The 14,485-nt window shown below is 38.0% G+C and overlaps 1 protein-coding gene across 4 annotated transcripts in view; it reads left to right on the top strand.

Annotated features, from left to right (window-relative positions):
- Positions 1 to 12,409, top strand: part of LOC109061178 (SKI family transcriptional corepressor 2-like) — a 12,638-nt gene extending 229 nt beyond the window's left edge. The window contains exons 1-10 of one of the 4 annotated variants that reach the window (XR_006160948.1): positions 1 to 123; positions 1,291 to 1,360; positions 5,029 to 6,848; positions 7,384 to 7,447; positions 7,894 to 7,971; positions 9,351 to 9,416; positions 9,906 to 10,004; positions 10,242 to 10,309; positions 11,463 to 11,546; positions 11,864 to 12,409. The exon at positions 1 to 123 is cut by the window's left edge and continues 229 nt beyond it. Coding sequence is in view for 3 of the 4 variants with exons in the window: in XM_042764684.1 (XP_042620618.1) it covers positions 5,058 to 6,848; positions 7,384 to 7,447; positions 7,894 to 7,971; positions 9,351 to 9,416; positions 9,906 to 10,004; positions 10,242 to 10,309; positions 11,484 to 11,543 (2,226 nt within the window). In the remaining variant the exon portion in view is untranslated. Of the gene's footprint in view, positions 124 to 1,290; positions 1,361 to 3,448; positions 4,079 to 5,028; positions 6,849 to 7,383; positions 7,448 to 7,893; positions 7,972 to 9,350; positions 9,417 to 9,905; positions 10,005 to 10,241; positions 10,310 to 11,462; positions 11,547 to 11,863 lie in introns of those variants that run through there. The other 3 variants (XM_042764684.1, XM_042764686.1, XM_042764685.1) reach the window with 3 other exon arrangements.
- The last annotated feature ends 2,076 nt before the right edge of the window (positions 12,410 to 14,485 follow it).

The raw sequence follows: 14,485 nt of genomic DNA, 5'->3' as shown, positions 1-14,485 counted from the left end.
AGTTCACTGTCAGCACAGAGCTGCATCGCTGAAGCTTTTACTTGGAATATCTGACAAAAGACAAGCAGCGCGACGCGTCCCCTCGAGCGAGCATCAGCGCGGCTGTCGCGTGCTGCGCGTCAGGTAAGAGCTGTGGCTTTCTGAATGCCTTTTTAAAGTTTGCAAAATCGCGTCATATATAAAACAATGTATTTAATGACTGGATAGTTGCGTTTTGCCTTTTATATAAGCCTACGTTTAATTTCTTATTTGTTCGTTATATGAAAAAAAGTAGGCTACAACATCGACGTCAGTTGTTAGTATTTAATGTGCATGCTATTTTCTCTCTTCTGGGTGTTTATCTATGCTTGAAAACATTTGTAAATATCTGTCAAATTCATCTTTAAATTGGTTTTAAAAACCATATAAAACATAAGATTTGATCCGAACTTTTGGGCTCACGTGTTCGTCTGACTGTTCAAGAATGTTTATCGTTTTGTAGCAAATCGCATTCTTAAAATGTTTTCATCAGAATGTTTTAACATCGTCCGTAACTTGTCAGAAAAATAATAAAAAGCAAAAATCGGTCGTTTCTACTCGGATTTATTAGTTTTCAGTTTTTCAGATCAATCTCCGTCATAGTAGCTAATTCAATATAAAGTGGCCGAAAAAAGCGCAACGAACACTGAAGATTAAAACTTTTGAATCACTTTGATTTTACTTAGACATTAGGCCTAATTATGAATTGCCGCTTTAAATGTTTAAATTTTAGTAGTCAGTTACGGGTAGACAAATACCTTTTTCAAGATATTCAGCTGTCTATTATTATGCTACAAAATAATATCAGCAGGTTTATAAAAAGGCAGCTGTCTTGTTTTGTCGTGCGTTTATTTGTCGGATCAGTTTTTAAAACGAAAAATTCTTATTAAAAATAAAACTTCATTGAAAACACTATGATGGCAGGTTATATTCCTAATTGTTTTTAGGCCCTTATATTTTACCTACATAGGCTATTCTAGTATTCAATGAATGGGAGGAGCTTAAGACAGAGAGAAAGAGAGAAAAAAAAAACTTTTATAAAGTGGTGCATTGTTTTAATCTCACGTCCCGTTGATTTCAAACAGAAATATTCCTAAATATTATCGTAAATATTATACTATATGGGGTAAGGTTACTAGTGTTACAAAAGATTATTATAATTTCATGAACACGAATGAACCTATCAATCAAGCTCTCGTGAAGCGCGAAGGACACTAAAAAATCTGTAATTTATGACTGTTCAAGGCTAAAATATGTTTCTTACTGTTTCAGGATTGACTGATGTTGCAGAAGGTGAGCTGAAAACAGCTAGAAAACACATTTCTCCTGAGCTTTGGATAAGGTATATGTGCACCAACATTACACTGACACAAAATATCTCAGATATTTGAACAGAATTATTGTTAAGTTATAGATATTAATTTTTAATTGTTAAATCTGAGGAATGTTTAAATTAATTAAAACACTTATTTGCATCTCTGTATAAAATAAACAGAATCACTCTCTAATTCCTTGTTTACTGATTATTGCACCTTTAAATTGTAATTAAATGATGCATATTTCACAATTCCATAAAGTCTGTGGGTGGCACCACACTGTATCGACTTCTAGCCCTATTTACCTGTCTGATACTCTCTCCTGTATCACTGCTCAATCAAACCATGCAAGGAGTCTGATTACCTTACAGTAATAATATATACGGTGTCCATTATAGACTACTGGAAGTCAGCATTTTGAACTATATGCAAGTAACAATTTCATACATTTCATGCATGTCTGCAGTCAAGACCAAACAATCGAGGGTGAAACATCTATGAATGCTTCACGTCTGATGAGATTGTATTTAAATGGTATTGCTTGATAAGTCTTAGCAGACGAAACGGCATTTAGTCTCGCAATTTTCTGCTAGACCTCCAGCATTAAATAAGGATTATAATGTAGGACAGTGTACCTAGGCCTATTTAGACCGCAGTGTACTGTGGGACTTTCTGTTCATGACAGTAATAGGTCAGAGAGGAGTCTTTACAGCCAGGAAAAGAGAGACGGATTATTTTAAGTAAACCTGCTTTGGAAAGTGAAGACGTTTCATTTGCTTTTAAAACACTACAGTTTGCCTGAGGTGTATTTGGTTAGATGATCGATTTGGTGCGTAATGTCCTATTCTTGTAGCTATTAGCCCCCCCCCCCCCCCCCCCTTTTTTTTTTCTGTATTGACCCTGACAGGTCACATAAGTAATTTTTTAAATGCATGATTAATTTCACAGTAGGGTTAACAGATGAAGTTCAATGCATCAGCATGAATAGTTGTCATCATCAGCAGACTAATAAACATAAACCTTTTCAATAGTTCAACTGGTCTGTGTTGGAATTAGTATAATAGAGCAGTTCATTTTTTCACTTTATGGATATAAGACACTGCTAATAAGACATACACATACAATACATATCTGATTAGTATCTGATATAAATTCAAATATGAATATACATGAAAAGTTATATGGCATTTTAATATTACAATTATTGAATTATTATTATTTTTATTTTTTTGGAAAGCTTTATGAGTGTTATTCTGCTGTGTTACCAATTAATTTAAAGTGTGTATATCATATATTTTTTCATATTCCTGTAATGGGATGAGGGGTCGTATGAGGTGCGCTTTGGCTATTGGGAGACAAAAGCCAGCGGGATGGGATCTAAATGAGGTTTAGGGGGCTGCAGATGGGACCCTCTCTTTCATGTCAGTTTGACTCGGCTTTTCAAAACACTTGACCTTTTGTACTAATTCTATTATCACGGCAAAATGAAAACGTCACAATTAAGCCCAATACTCCTATTATAATTACGTTCAATGGCATCAGCATGTTTATAATAACTCATAATGCCGACGTTTAGAATAAAAACCATGCAGAGTCTTTGTAGAAAAGACGTTTTTTCTGCTATAGAAAAAAAATATGATGACATTTTTAACATAATAGTAATTTTTCAAATTCGGATCGATAGTGCACCTGCTATTATAGAAATGTTATTGACGAGACACTTTGTCGGACACCGTGTCATCGGCATCAAACGATTAGTTTTATTCTCAGTTGTGGTCGATTCAGTACGTACATCCCTCATAATGATGAAAAAAAGACATGCCGACATTTGTCCCCTTTCTCTTGATTTATGAACGCGTGGAAATTGGCTCAATATGGCATGACAGTTTGGACAGTTTCACTGTGTGATGATGCAGATGTTGATAACGAAATTATTACGCATTAATAAAATCTAGACTGCTCTTTACATTTATAATATGTATGGTTGCTATACGGAGCTACTTTTACGACTTTAAAAAAATAGTGTAGTTGGGTGCTCAAAGCAGAGGAATAAATCAGCAAACGTCATATTAAAAAAAAATACATTTTTAAATATTATTTTACATCATCCTATCAGTATAATACGTAAGGTTTACAATTAGTTTCGTTAGTTTCGGGTTTTAATAGGCCTACAACCTATAAAAATAACGTGCTATTAATCTTTATTTTAAATGTGGGAAAATGTTTAAGTTTAGGCTACATATTTTCGGCGTGTTATAGCCTATATTTTTAAGTAACACAATTCATTTATGAAGCAATTTCTCTTCTTCTCCATGCTGTTATACCGATTGCACGCGGCTGGTTCTCGGGTGTTTTCCCCCTAATTCAGATCTGAACTCCAGGCGCGCGGCGCGCATCACCCCGCGGCTTCTGTCGGAGCTTCTCTGTAGTGTGTTTGAGTGGCAGTTAGTGAAGCGTCATTGGCTCTTCAGAGGGGCAGAGCCACGCCAATCACTCACATCCCGCTCCGGCATAAGAGCCGGTGCGTAAGACGCGCGCCTATTCGCGCTTTCACTACTGTCACTACTAATACTGGACCCGATAAAGGAGCCTGTTGTTATACTGGGCATTTATCGTGCTTGTATTTATAAAGTTCGCGCTCTCGCTGAGCGTTCTTGAAGGCGAATTTCTAATTTCGTATGTGGAATAGACTGCGACATGATTTGAATTCTGTAGCGTTTGGACATCTCCGACAGCGGGCGGAGGTAAGAAAAATACAAACTTTTAATCGTCTCCCAGTCCGTATAAAAATTATTGTTTTTGTTTAGGTTTGAGGCATTTCAAGAGATTGGCTACCAGAGTGAAACAGTAAAAAAGTGGAAGTGGGGAAACACATTTGTATTTTGTTTTATTTATTTGTATGGCAAATTATTATAAGCCTATTATTATTATTATTATTATTATTATTATTATTATTATTATTATTATTGGGCTGCTGTATCATGCATTACCTAACCCTAAAAAAGCCGCGTTCTATATTCTGTGTGAAAAAGTCGGAACGGAACGGTGAGGCCGACAGAACATTCTAAAGGAAAATCAGGTTGAACCGTCTGCAAATTTCGCTACATTATTTCCCCACATAAAGTTATCAACATAGTGTAAATTAATTACGCAGCATTAGAATTATTACACGGCTTTTTTTTTTTTTCTTTTTTTTTTACACTGAGAAAAAGTGTTCGTGCTTCAGAGTCTTTAAGAAATAAAATTGATAATTGCATTTTGCTGGCACACTGATTTAGTGCTTTCATTTTTAAAAAAAATTAAATATATATTCCTTTTCTCCAGTTTACCATCATTTTGAAATGCATCTTTATTTTCTCTCGCTCTTTTTAATTCATCATCGTCATTTTGTCTTGTTCTCTAAATGAGTTTTTATTTCACCCGCATCATAAACTGATCTACAAACAATGTGCGTCTGACACGTGAAAAAAAAAAAAACTTTACAGTAATTGTGCTAGTTGTTAATTTGTCAATTTTTTGGTGTTGTCAAATAAAATTCTGTTTTCTATTTAATAACTATACCACATCTGGTAATAACTATTATCAGAGTAATATTCTTTATACTGTGCATAAATAAAATAATGCAACTAAACCCCTTCTCTGATTCCTTTACCTTGTTTTTATTGCTAAATTAACATTTTAAATGTGTTTACAGACAAACATCTATTCAGTGGTCTCTCAAGAATGGAAAAGAGTCTTCTGCCTGGACCAAACGATATTGTGATGGCTACCCCACCAGGTTCATTTCAGCAGGAGCCGCTCACGCCTCCAAGATCCTCCCTAAAGCCCAACCAAGTTGGGCAGGTCATCCTCTACGGAGTGCCTATTGTCTCGCTGGTGATTGACAGTCAAGAGCGCTTATGCCTGGCTCAGATATCCAACACCCTGTTAAAGAACTACAGCTACAACGAGATCCACAATCGTCGAGTGGCTCTGGGCATCACCTGCGTGCAGTGCACCCCGGTCCAGCTCGAGATCCTCCGGCGGGCGGGCGCCATGCCCATTTCCTCCCGCCGCTGCGGCATGATCACCAAACGGGAAGCGGAGCGACTTTGCAAGTCTTTCCTCGGTGAGAATTCCCCACCCAAGCTGCCAGACAACTTTGCGTTCGACGTGACACATGAATGCGCTTGGGGCTGCCGGGGAAGTTTCATCCCGGCGCGCTACAACAGCTCCCGGGCTAAATGCATCAAGTGTTCCTACTGTAATATGTACTTCTCCCCTAACAAATTCATCTTCCACTCGCACCGCACACCCGAAGCCAAGTACACACAGCCAGACGCTGCCAACTTCAACTCCTGGCGTCGGCACCTTAAACTGACAGACAAAACGGCAGTGGAGGACCTGTTGTTTGCCTGGGAGGACGTAAAAGCCATGTTTAACGGAGGAAGTCGCAAGAGGGCACTTCCGTCCTCAAACTGCTCGGCCATGGGCTCCGTCAAGGCCATGAACTTAGTTCTCCCCCACATGATTTCTCCGGAACTGGCCCAGAAGAGAGGCCGGTACGAGGACAATGATGAGTTGGATTCCAACAGCCTCTCACCTCGAAAGGCCCCCCGCAGTTACCCGGTCATTCCGGTTCCGAGCAAAGGTTTCGGGATGTTGCAGAAGTTCCCAACAACGTCACTATTCCCCAGCCCCTACACCTTCCCAGCATTCGGCCTGTGCCCGCAGAAGAAGGACGACAGCGAGGCAGCTAACGGACAGAAAAACAGCGGCCTCTCAGGGCTCCTTTGGCCCGGCCGCAAGGACGCTTTTTACCCGCCCTTCTGCATGTTCTGGCCTCCGAGGGCAACTGGGGGTATTCCGGTGCCCACTTACCTCCAACCCCAACCCAATGCACTTTCCTCCCTCACAGAAAGCCCATCCCTCAGACAAGCCTTTTTGGATCTGTCTGAACAGGGTGATGCCGGCTTGGAAACGAACCCCAGATCCGGGTTGTTCGAGAGCGACTGCCCGCCCGTGACCTCTGACCTCCGACCCACCCCGGAGGGCTGGCTAAAGCTGCTAGATGCTCCTTCGCTGCAAGCCCGCAAGGCCAGTTACCACTCCGCATTCCGGCCGGTGGTCAAAGACACGGAAAGCATTGCCAAGCTCCACGGCAGCCTGGAGGACTTTGGGCCGGAGAGGCACCTTTCTCCTGGCACTAGCTGCAGCTTCCAGAGCGACAGCGGTGAAAGCGACGAGGAGCAGGAAGTGGATGTGGAGACGAAACAGGATGAGGATCAGGAGGACTTCACCAACCGTGTGGCGCAGACGTCCCCACAGACGCCGCAGCAGCCGTGTGGCCTGCACATACGCGGGCTTCCCAACAGCAGTGCGGGGGATCAGGCCAAAGAACAAGCCTCCTTCCCAACCGTTCCCACTGAGACCTCAGCAGAGGACAAACCCGGCCTCACTGTCAGTCCGCCCACCATCCTCAAAGTCCCCAGTCCCGTTCACGGCTCGCTGGAGGAAAGCGCCGCGTACAGAAATGTAAATATTCCCTCCAGGCACTTTAACTAATTATTTAAATGCGGGCCATTGGTTGGCAGGGTCCATATGCATAACAAGATTGATAGCCTGTGTTCCCTGCAGAAATGAGATATTCAGAGCTCTTTGATCCCTTCTAATAAGCCCAGTCGTGTTTTGTTTAATGGCGACATTATGTTTGCTCCCCTTTGTCACTTCTGCCTATTAGCCCTTTTAATCTTTAACCCTCTGACGCTACATTAACAGACAGAATGGGAAGAGCGACAGGAATTGAAATGGGAATTCTTCAGCAATTAGCCTTAGCACACACATACGCATGTCGCTGGTGCGTTAATTTATATAAAGGAACTCGGTAGCATGACAAAGCTGAACAAACATCAGGATCATATATATATATACATAACAGCGTTGTCATTTTCAAGGCTAATCAATTCTGTGCTTTGGGCTGACTGATATATTTTGTTGCTCTATGTTCAACCTCTGGGCTGGTTTTATGAATCAGTTCTAATCAGACATCACTGGTGTTTTATGCTCACAGGCTCACAAGAGCAGAGACGATGGGCTGCCAGCATATGCAAGCAAAAACAAAAGCACCATCTCAGGTGAGAAATAAATGTAATGTTAATGTTGTTGCAGCTTTGCAGATGTAGAAACTGTGATGTGATTATTCCATGCATTATTTTATTTTCTTTAAGTTTTTTACACTAATTTAGTTTTATATATATACATATATACATTTACATTAGGTCATTTAGCAGACACTTTTATCCAAAGCGACTTACAAATGAGGACAATGGAAGCAATTTAATATGCATATATATATATATATATATATATATATATATATATATATATATATATATATATATATATAAATATAAAATTTAATTCACATTTAAAACACATTTTAACAAAATAATTAAATGAAAATAATTAAAATATAAATAAACTAAACGATAACAAAATAATAAAATTTTACACCTTTACAACTTAACGTGCAATTAATTTGTGTACATGCATTCACATTTGAATTTTTGTTTTCTTTCAGATGACAACAAAGAGCAGAGCAGCTTTTTCGTCCCAGAGACAGAAACGTTGGCACCCGAATACTGGCGGGAGAATCCAAGTAAGAACACATGCCACTTTATCTCCGCTTTACATCCGCCACTTACAGCAAGAGGGCAGTGAAATAATATGTGCAGAACAGCTAGCCCATCCCTGCAAGGATATTAGGATTAATCTAAATATAAAAGATACGGGATGGAATATACTCTCGCCGCACTCTTAAAATGGAGCAGCTCTCTCCAGAATGTCATTGGGAAAATGTGTTCTGTAGGGAGCCATAACAGTTCAGCAAGACAATCAGCTCAACGCCAGGAAGGTGACAATCACCATTTGAACAATATCAGACGGAAATAATTGCCTTTTGCGAGGCAAAATCTTCCATTAGAAAGATCATAGCTTATTGCCTTTTATCTGTCAGAAAGACATTAAAAGAGTTTTATGACATCTATGGCAACATTTATATTATCTAGCCGATAATGATCTCCTCATATAACATATAATATATTTGAAAAAAATTACATGAAACAAATTAAATGAAACCACCTTTGCCTGATTGCTAAATGTCTCCGAGGGGCTACTGGGAAACGTGATTAGAACTTCTGATTTTCCAAAGAGTCTAACGGCAGTGTCTTAAAGATAGTTCTGTTTCTTGGGAGGGAAGAAAAAAATAATCTAATTTTCCATTTATATAATGCAAACTACCTTGGCTTTGACTATTCACGGTTAATTGACTGTCAAACGAGGTTGTTATCCTCAGGCACTGTCTGCAAATTTGCTTGTCAAATGAGACAGAGAGAGGAGGAGAGCGAGAACAAGACCGCTTTCCAAATGAGGAACGCCTTGTTCGGCTTAAGGAGGCAAGACGGGAAATGAGAGAGAGAGAGAGAGAGAGAGAGAGAGAGAGATGGTAGAATGAGTGGAAGATTATACCAACGTGTTGGATCACTTCATCTGAGCCATTTGCGATTTAGACACAAAAACACAGGCGCTGGACATGCCGTGCAGACGTACCAACTCCTTATGATTGCAATCGAAACTGTTTCGAATAATTTCCTGATTCAATAGCGCAGTAACATTAATGAAATCAGCTGTTTTCACAATTTCAGGATGTTGGAATATTGTAAGGGCTTTTCCATTGAATGCATTTGAATGCACTAATCAGATATTCATTGTATAATGTCTTTACAGTAAATATTCAGCCATACCATATTCATGATATATTAATACCATTTCCTCACCCCAGCAAAACAGTATTGTATTCTTTGTAAGTCAAATATGTTTGTCTGAAATATCCCGTTGTTAGACTGACATCTGCTGGTTGCTGTTAGAACTACATGATGTGTGTCAGCCTTTAATATGAACTCTATAGAAACTGACATGAGTGGATGCTTGCAATGCGTTTTTTACTTTTTTATTTTAAATCGTCTTATTTCTGCTCAGCAGACCAAAGTCAAGACTCAAACTCTCCCGTATCGCTCAAGAAGGATGTTGAGAACATGGAAAAAGGTGAGATGACAAGCAAAGACTTTACCATTGAAAGGTTTGAGATCAGTAAGATTTTTATTTGAAAGAAATTAATGCTTTTGCTGTTCTTTTGAACCTTATATTAATCAAAACAGTGCAACTGTTTTCAACATTGATAATAATAATAAGAAATGTTTGCAGCATATTTGACGATCATGTGATAATGAAGCCTGGAGTAATGATGCTGAAAATTCAGCTTTGATCACAGGAATAAATTGTATTTTGCAAAATATTAAAAAAGGAAATGGGTATTATAAATAGTAATAATATTCCACAATTTAATGGATTTTACTGCATTTTTAAACTAATGAATGAAGTCTTGGTGAGCAGAAGAGTTAAAAAACTCCTTCTGAACCCAAACTTTTGAAAATGTTTAAAATACATGTTTTGTAACTCCTCTAGATGTAATAGTTGATAATTAAGTCACAGCTCAGCGTCTGATCTTGATTTATTGTGTACTTTGTCCTTCAGAGGAACTCCAGAAAGTTCTCCTTGAACAGATAGATTTACGGAGGAGACTGGAGCAGGAGTTTCACGCTCTGAAAGGCAGCTCTCCATTTCCAGTTTTCCGTAAGTGTCCTGACTTCACACGTTTTATCATCACAATTAAGCACGTGAAAACCAGAGAACCTGCTTTATCTGATCAATCAGATAAAGTCAGTATAACTCTATAATGACCGAAAGATAAATGAACCTTTTTGAAAAGCACTTTTAGACCACTACATAACTTTAAAAGGGATTATATATGAATACAGGTCACCATGAGATGCCATTGTTTTTAATATTCCATATTTTGCCATCCTACAGATAACTTTCAGGACCAAATGAAGAGAGAACTGGCTTACAGGGAAGAAATGGTGCAGCAGTTACAGATGGTAAGGAGCTTTCTGGTAATCTCATCTACAATAAGGTCATAATTTCCCATATGATTAATTTGCTTTTGAATCATACAAATATCCCACATGCAGGCCTGTTATATTAGTAATCTGCTGTAGCAGGCTAAATCTATGTTAAAGAAGAAATATAAGACAAGCAGCAGGATCTGGTGTCTCGCAATCTTTTGTTGTCTAGAACTGGTTCAACATTGCATAGCGCTGCGGCATCAATCACCGGGGCATCTGTGTTTTAACACATGGATGACGCTGGCAGACTGCCACTGTGTGTTCTCTCAGTTCAACAGCATCCGTCAAGCCAGGGGAGATCATATATGAGAGATTACAGCGTGACAGATTGAAAGCTGAACTTCTGTACTGCACAAAACTATAGAGATGAATACATAATGAAGTTTCTTTTAGTGTTGCATCACCACATATAAGGGAATATGCGAATGTAGTCACGGCGAAAGGGTATTTTTAATTTAAAGACAGAATGGGTTTAAGTGAACTATTGCATTTATGTTTTTTTGAAAGTAATACTTTTATTCAGTAAGAATGCATTATATTAATAAAAGTGAAAGTAAAGACATTTATAATGTTACACAAGATTTATGTTTCAAATAAATGCTGTTCTTTTGAACTCTGTTCATCAAAGAATCGTGAAAAAAATGTATAACAATTTCCACAGTGATAATAAAACAGTAACAGTAATAAAACAGTTTTCAACAGTGATAATAATCAGAAATGTGTCTTGATCAGCATATTAGAATGATATCAGAAGATCATGTGACTGAAGACTGGAGTAATGATGCTGAAAACAGAGCTGCGCATCACAGAAATAAATTACATTTTAGCATATATTCAAATACAAACCTGTTCTTTTGAATTATAAAATTATTTCACAATTTGACTGTTTTTATTGTATTTTTGTTCAAATAAATATAGCTTTGGTGAGCAGAAGAGACAAAAAAAAAAATACTGAGGTCAAACTTTTGAATGTATTATAATAGTAACATTTAAGCACTTTAAAAACATTAATTTAAGCTAATTTTGTGTTATCCCTTCTGTATATAGATGATATAGTCCCTAAAATGGCAGATAAGAGAAATATTGTGTTGTTGATGGGCAGTCCAAGTATTAACTGATTCCATAGTGTTTTTTTTTTTTTTGGTAGATTCCCTATGCAAACATCATTAGAAAAGAAAAGGTCGGGACACATCTAAACAAAAGCTAAATGGTAAGTATCAAAGTTATTTCATCATATGAGAAAAATAATGTGTCTGTATGCACTCAAATCTATTTCTATTTAATACAGACTTCATGATTTCTTAACAAAATAGATCACCGTAAAAGCATGTGTTGCTGCTTAAAAAATGAGTTAACTTATAAAATAAAGTTGAAAATTGCTTAACTTATTTTGATGAGTTAATGTAAAAACACATGTTGTCGTAACATCTTGGCCATAGTAAATAGCACTCATTTGTCATCACATTTTTGATGTTCTTGATTATTTTGAGAAATCATTGTGACTATATCAGTTGTTATATGTTTTAGGTCAATTTGTCTGAAACGAAATCAAGCTGCTCTCAACATCTCAACACAACGAAAGCAACCTCTTCACCAGATCAAAATGTTGAACGCTGCCTTTGACAGACCACCTCAACAATGTCCATCTCCAATCAAACCAAAAGGCATCAGTGTACTGACGGATACACAGTACCATTAAATGCATCTACCAATGATTTAGAGTTCATTTGAGGTATTTCCTGTACAGTAACCCCACTTTGATTATTTATGAACTTATTTAAGTTTGTTTATTACCCATGCATTCACTTGTTTACTGATAACAGCAAACTGTTCAATTATATTAGCTATAGCTTGTAAATGTACAAAAGGAGGCTGTGGAGGGAACGGGTTGCTCTGTGGCTGATGAGCGATCTGAAAGTGTGTAAACCTTTCTTGTTTTGCCTGTTTAAATACCACATTGACAAACACAAGTTTAAAAATGTTATTATTAACTGTTCATGCAAATGTATTTAAATAAGTTCTTGTAGTTTCTCTACTATTTATGTGGATAATTAAAAGTCTATGATATGAAAAAGACCATTCATTTCAATATGTTTTATTTTGTTTATCTATTTTTGACAAGTGGCACTTTGAAAACCACAAGCATAATACAATACTAAAGAAAGAAAATGAGTGATAGCAAAAAATAGGCTATAAAACAATATTTGTGTGCATTTTTAGGGTTTGCATTCATTTTGTCTGTGTGTTGAATTAAACCTACATGACTTGTTCTACTGAATATTATTTTTCATATATATTTATTAATTAGGCATATTGAATATAATCGAAAATATTATATAATGCAGTTACTACATCAATTTGACTATTTTCTGCATAATATACTGTGTTTTATTACTATTAAATGCTGCAATGATATATAGAATAATTTTGTTGTACAGCAGCAAACAAATAAAAAAAATAGGTTGTTCAAAAATAAGGTATGAAAATATCTACAGTGAGTGTCTTCATATGATTCAGTGAGTATAATGAGTACAGATACAGTGAGCATGTGGTTTATGTGTTTACAGTATATGTCTAAAGACGGAAATACTATTTAGCAGTTAAAGTAGTGTACAGCCGTGGCCAAAAGTTTTCAGAATGACACAAATATTAATTTTCACAAAGTCTGTTGCCTCAGTTTTTATGATGGCAATTTGCATACTCCAGATTGTTATGAAGAGTGATCAGATGAATTGCAATTAATTGCAAAGTCCCTCTTTGTGATGAAAATGAACTTAATCCCCCCCCAAAAACATTTCCACTGCATTCCAGCCCTGCCACAAGAGGACCAGCGGACATCATGTCAGCGATTCTCTCATGAACACAGGTGAGAGTGTTGATGAGGACAAAGCCTAAAAGAAGGGTGGTGCTTGAAGTCCTTGTTCTTCCTCTGCTAACTATGGTTACCTGCAAAGAAACAGGTGCCGTTATCATTGCTTTGCACAAAAAGAGATTCACAGGCACGGATAATGCTGCAAGTAAGATTGCACCTAAATTAACCATTTGTCGGATCATCAAGAACTTCTATGAGAGGTTCAGTTGTTGTGAAGAAGGCTTCGGGGCACCCAAGAAAGTCCAGGGAGTGCCAGAACTGTCTCCTTTAGTTGATTCAGCTGCGGGATCGGGGCACCAGCAGTGCACAGCTTGCTCAGGTATGACAGCCTGGTGTCAAGAAGGGCAGCAAAGAAGCCACTCCTCTCCAGGAAAAGCATCAGGGACAGACTGATATTCTGCAAAAGGCACAGGGATTGGACTGCTGAGGACTGGGGTAAAGTCATCTTCTCTGATCAATCCCCTTTCCGATTGTTTGGGACATCTGGAGTAAAGCCTGTCCGGAGAAGAAAAGGTGAGCGCTTCCATCGGTCCTGTGTCATGCCAACAGTTAAGCATCCTGAGACCACATCCTGGGCTCACTCACAATTTTGCCTAAGAACACCTCCATGAATAAAGAATGGTACAAAAACATCCTCCGAGTGCAACTTCTCTCAACCATCCAAGAACAGTCTGGTGATGAACAATGACTCTTCCAGCATGCTGGAGCACCTTGCCATAAGGCAAACATGATAAGTGGCTCTGGGAATAACGGGTCCATGGCCAGGAAACTCCCCAGACCTTAATCCCATTGAGAACTTGTGCTCAATCCTCAAGAGGCAGGTGGACAAAAAAACAAACAAACACAAATTCTGACAAACTCCAAGCATTGATTATGCAAGAATGTGCTGCCATCAGTCATGATGTGGCCCAGAAGTTGATTGACAGCTTTCCAGGGCGGCTTGCAGAGGTCTTGAAAAAGAAGAGTCAACACTGCAAATATTGAGTCTTTGCATAAACTTAATGTAATTGTCAATACCAGCCTTTGACACTTATGAAATGTGTGTAATTATACTTTAGTATACCATAGTAACATCTGACAAAAAGATCTAAAAACACAGAAGCAACATGACTTTGTGAAAATTAATATTTGTGTCTTTCTCAAAACTTTTGGCCACGGCTGTAGTTAGAGTAATTTGTTATTATTATTATTATTATTATTATTATTATTATTATTAAGTATTATGCTTTTGTGACTCTCTGGAGGCGCGTCTGTGACGTAATTCCGCGCGACGCACG

This window comes from Cyprinus carpio, chromosome A10 (assembly GCF_018340385.1).
Source record: "Cyprinus carpio isolate SPL01 chromosome A10, ASM1834038v1, whole genome shotgun sequence".
NCBI classification, from domain to species: Eukaryota; Metazoa; Chordata; class Actinopteri; order Cypriniformes; family Cyprinidae; genus Cyprinus; species Cyprinus carpio.
The sequence above is the reverse complement of the archived record's forward strand: the minus strand, read 5'-3'. Positions and strand labels throughout refer to the sequence as shown.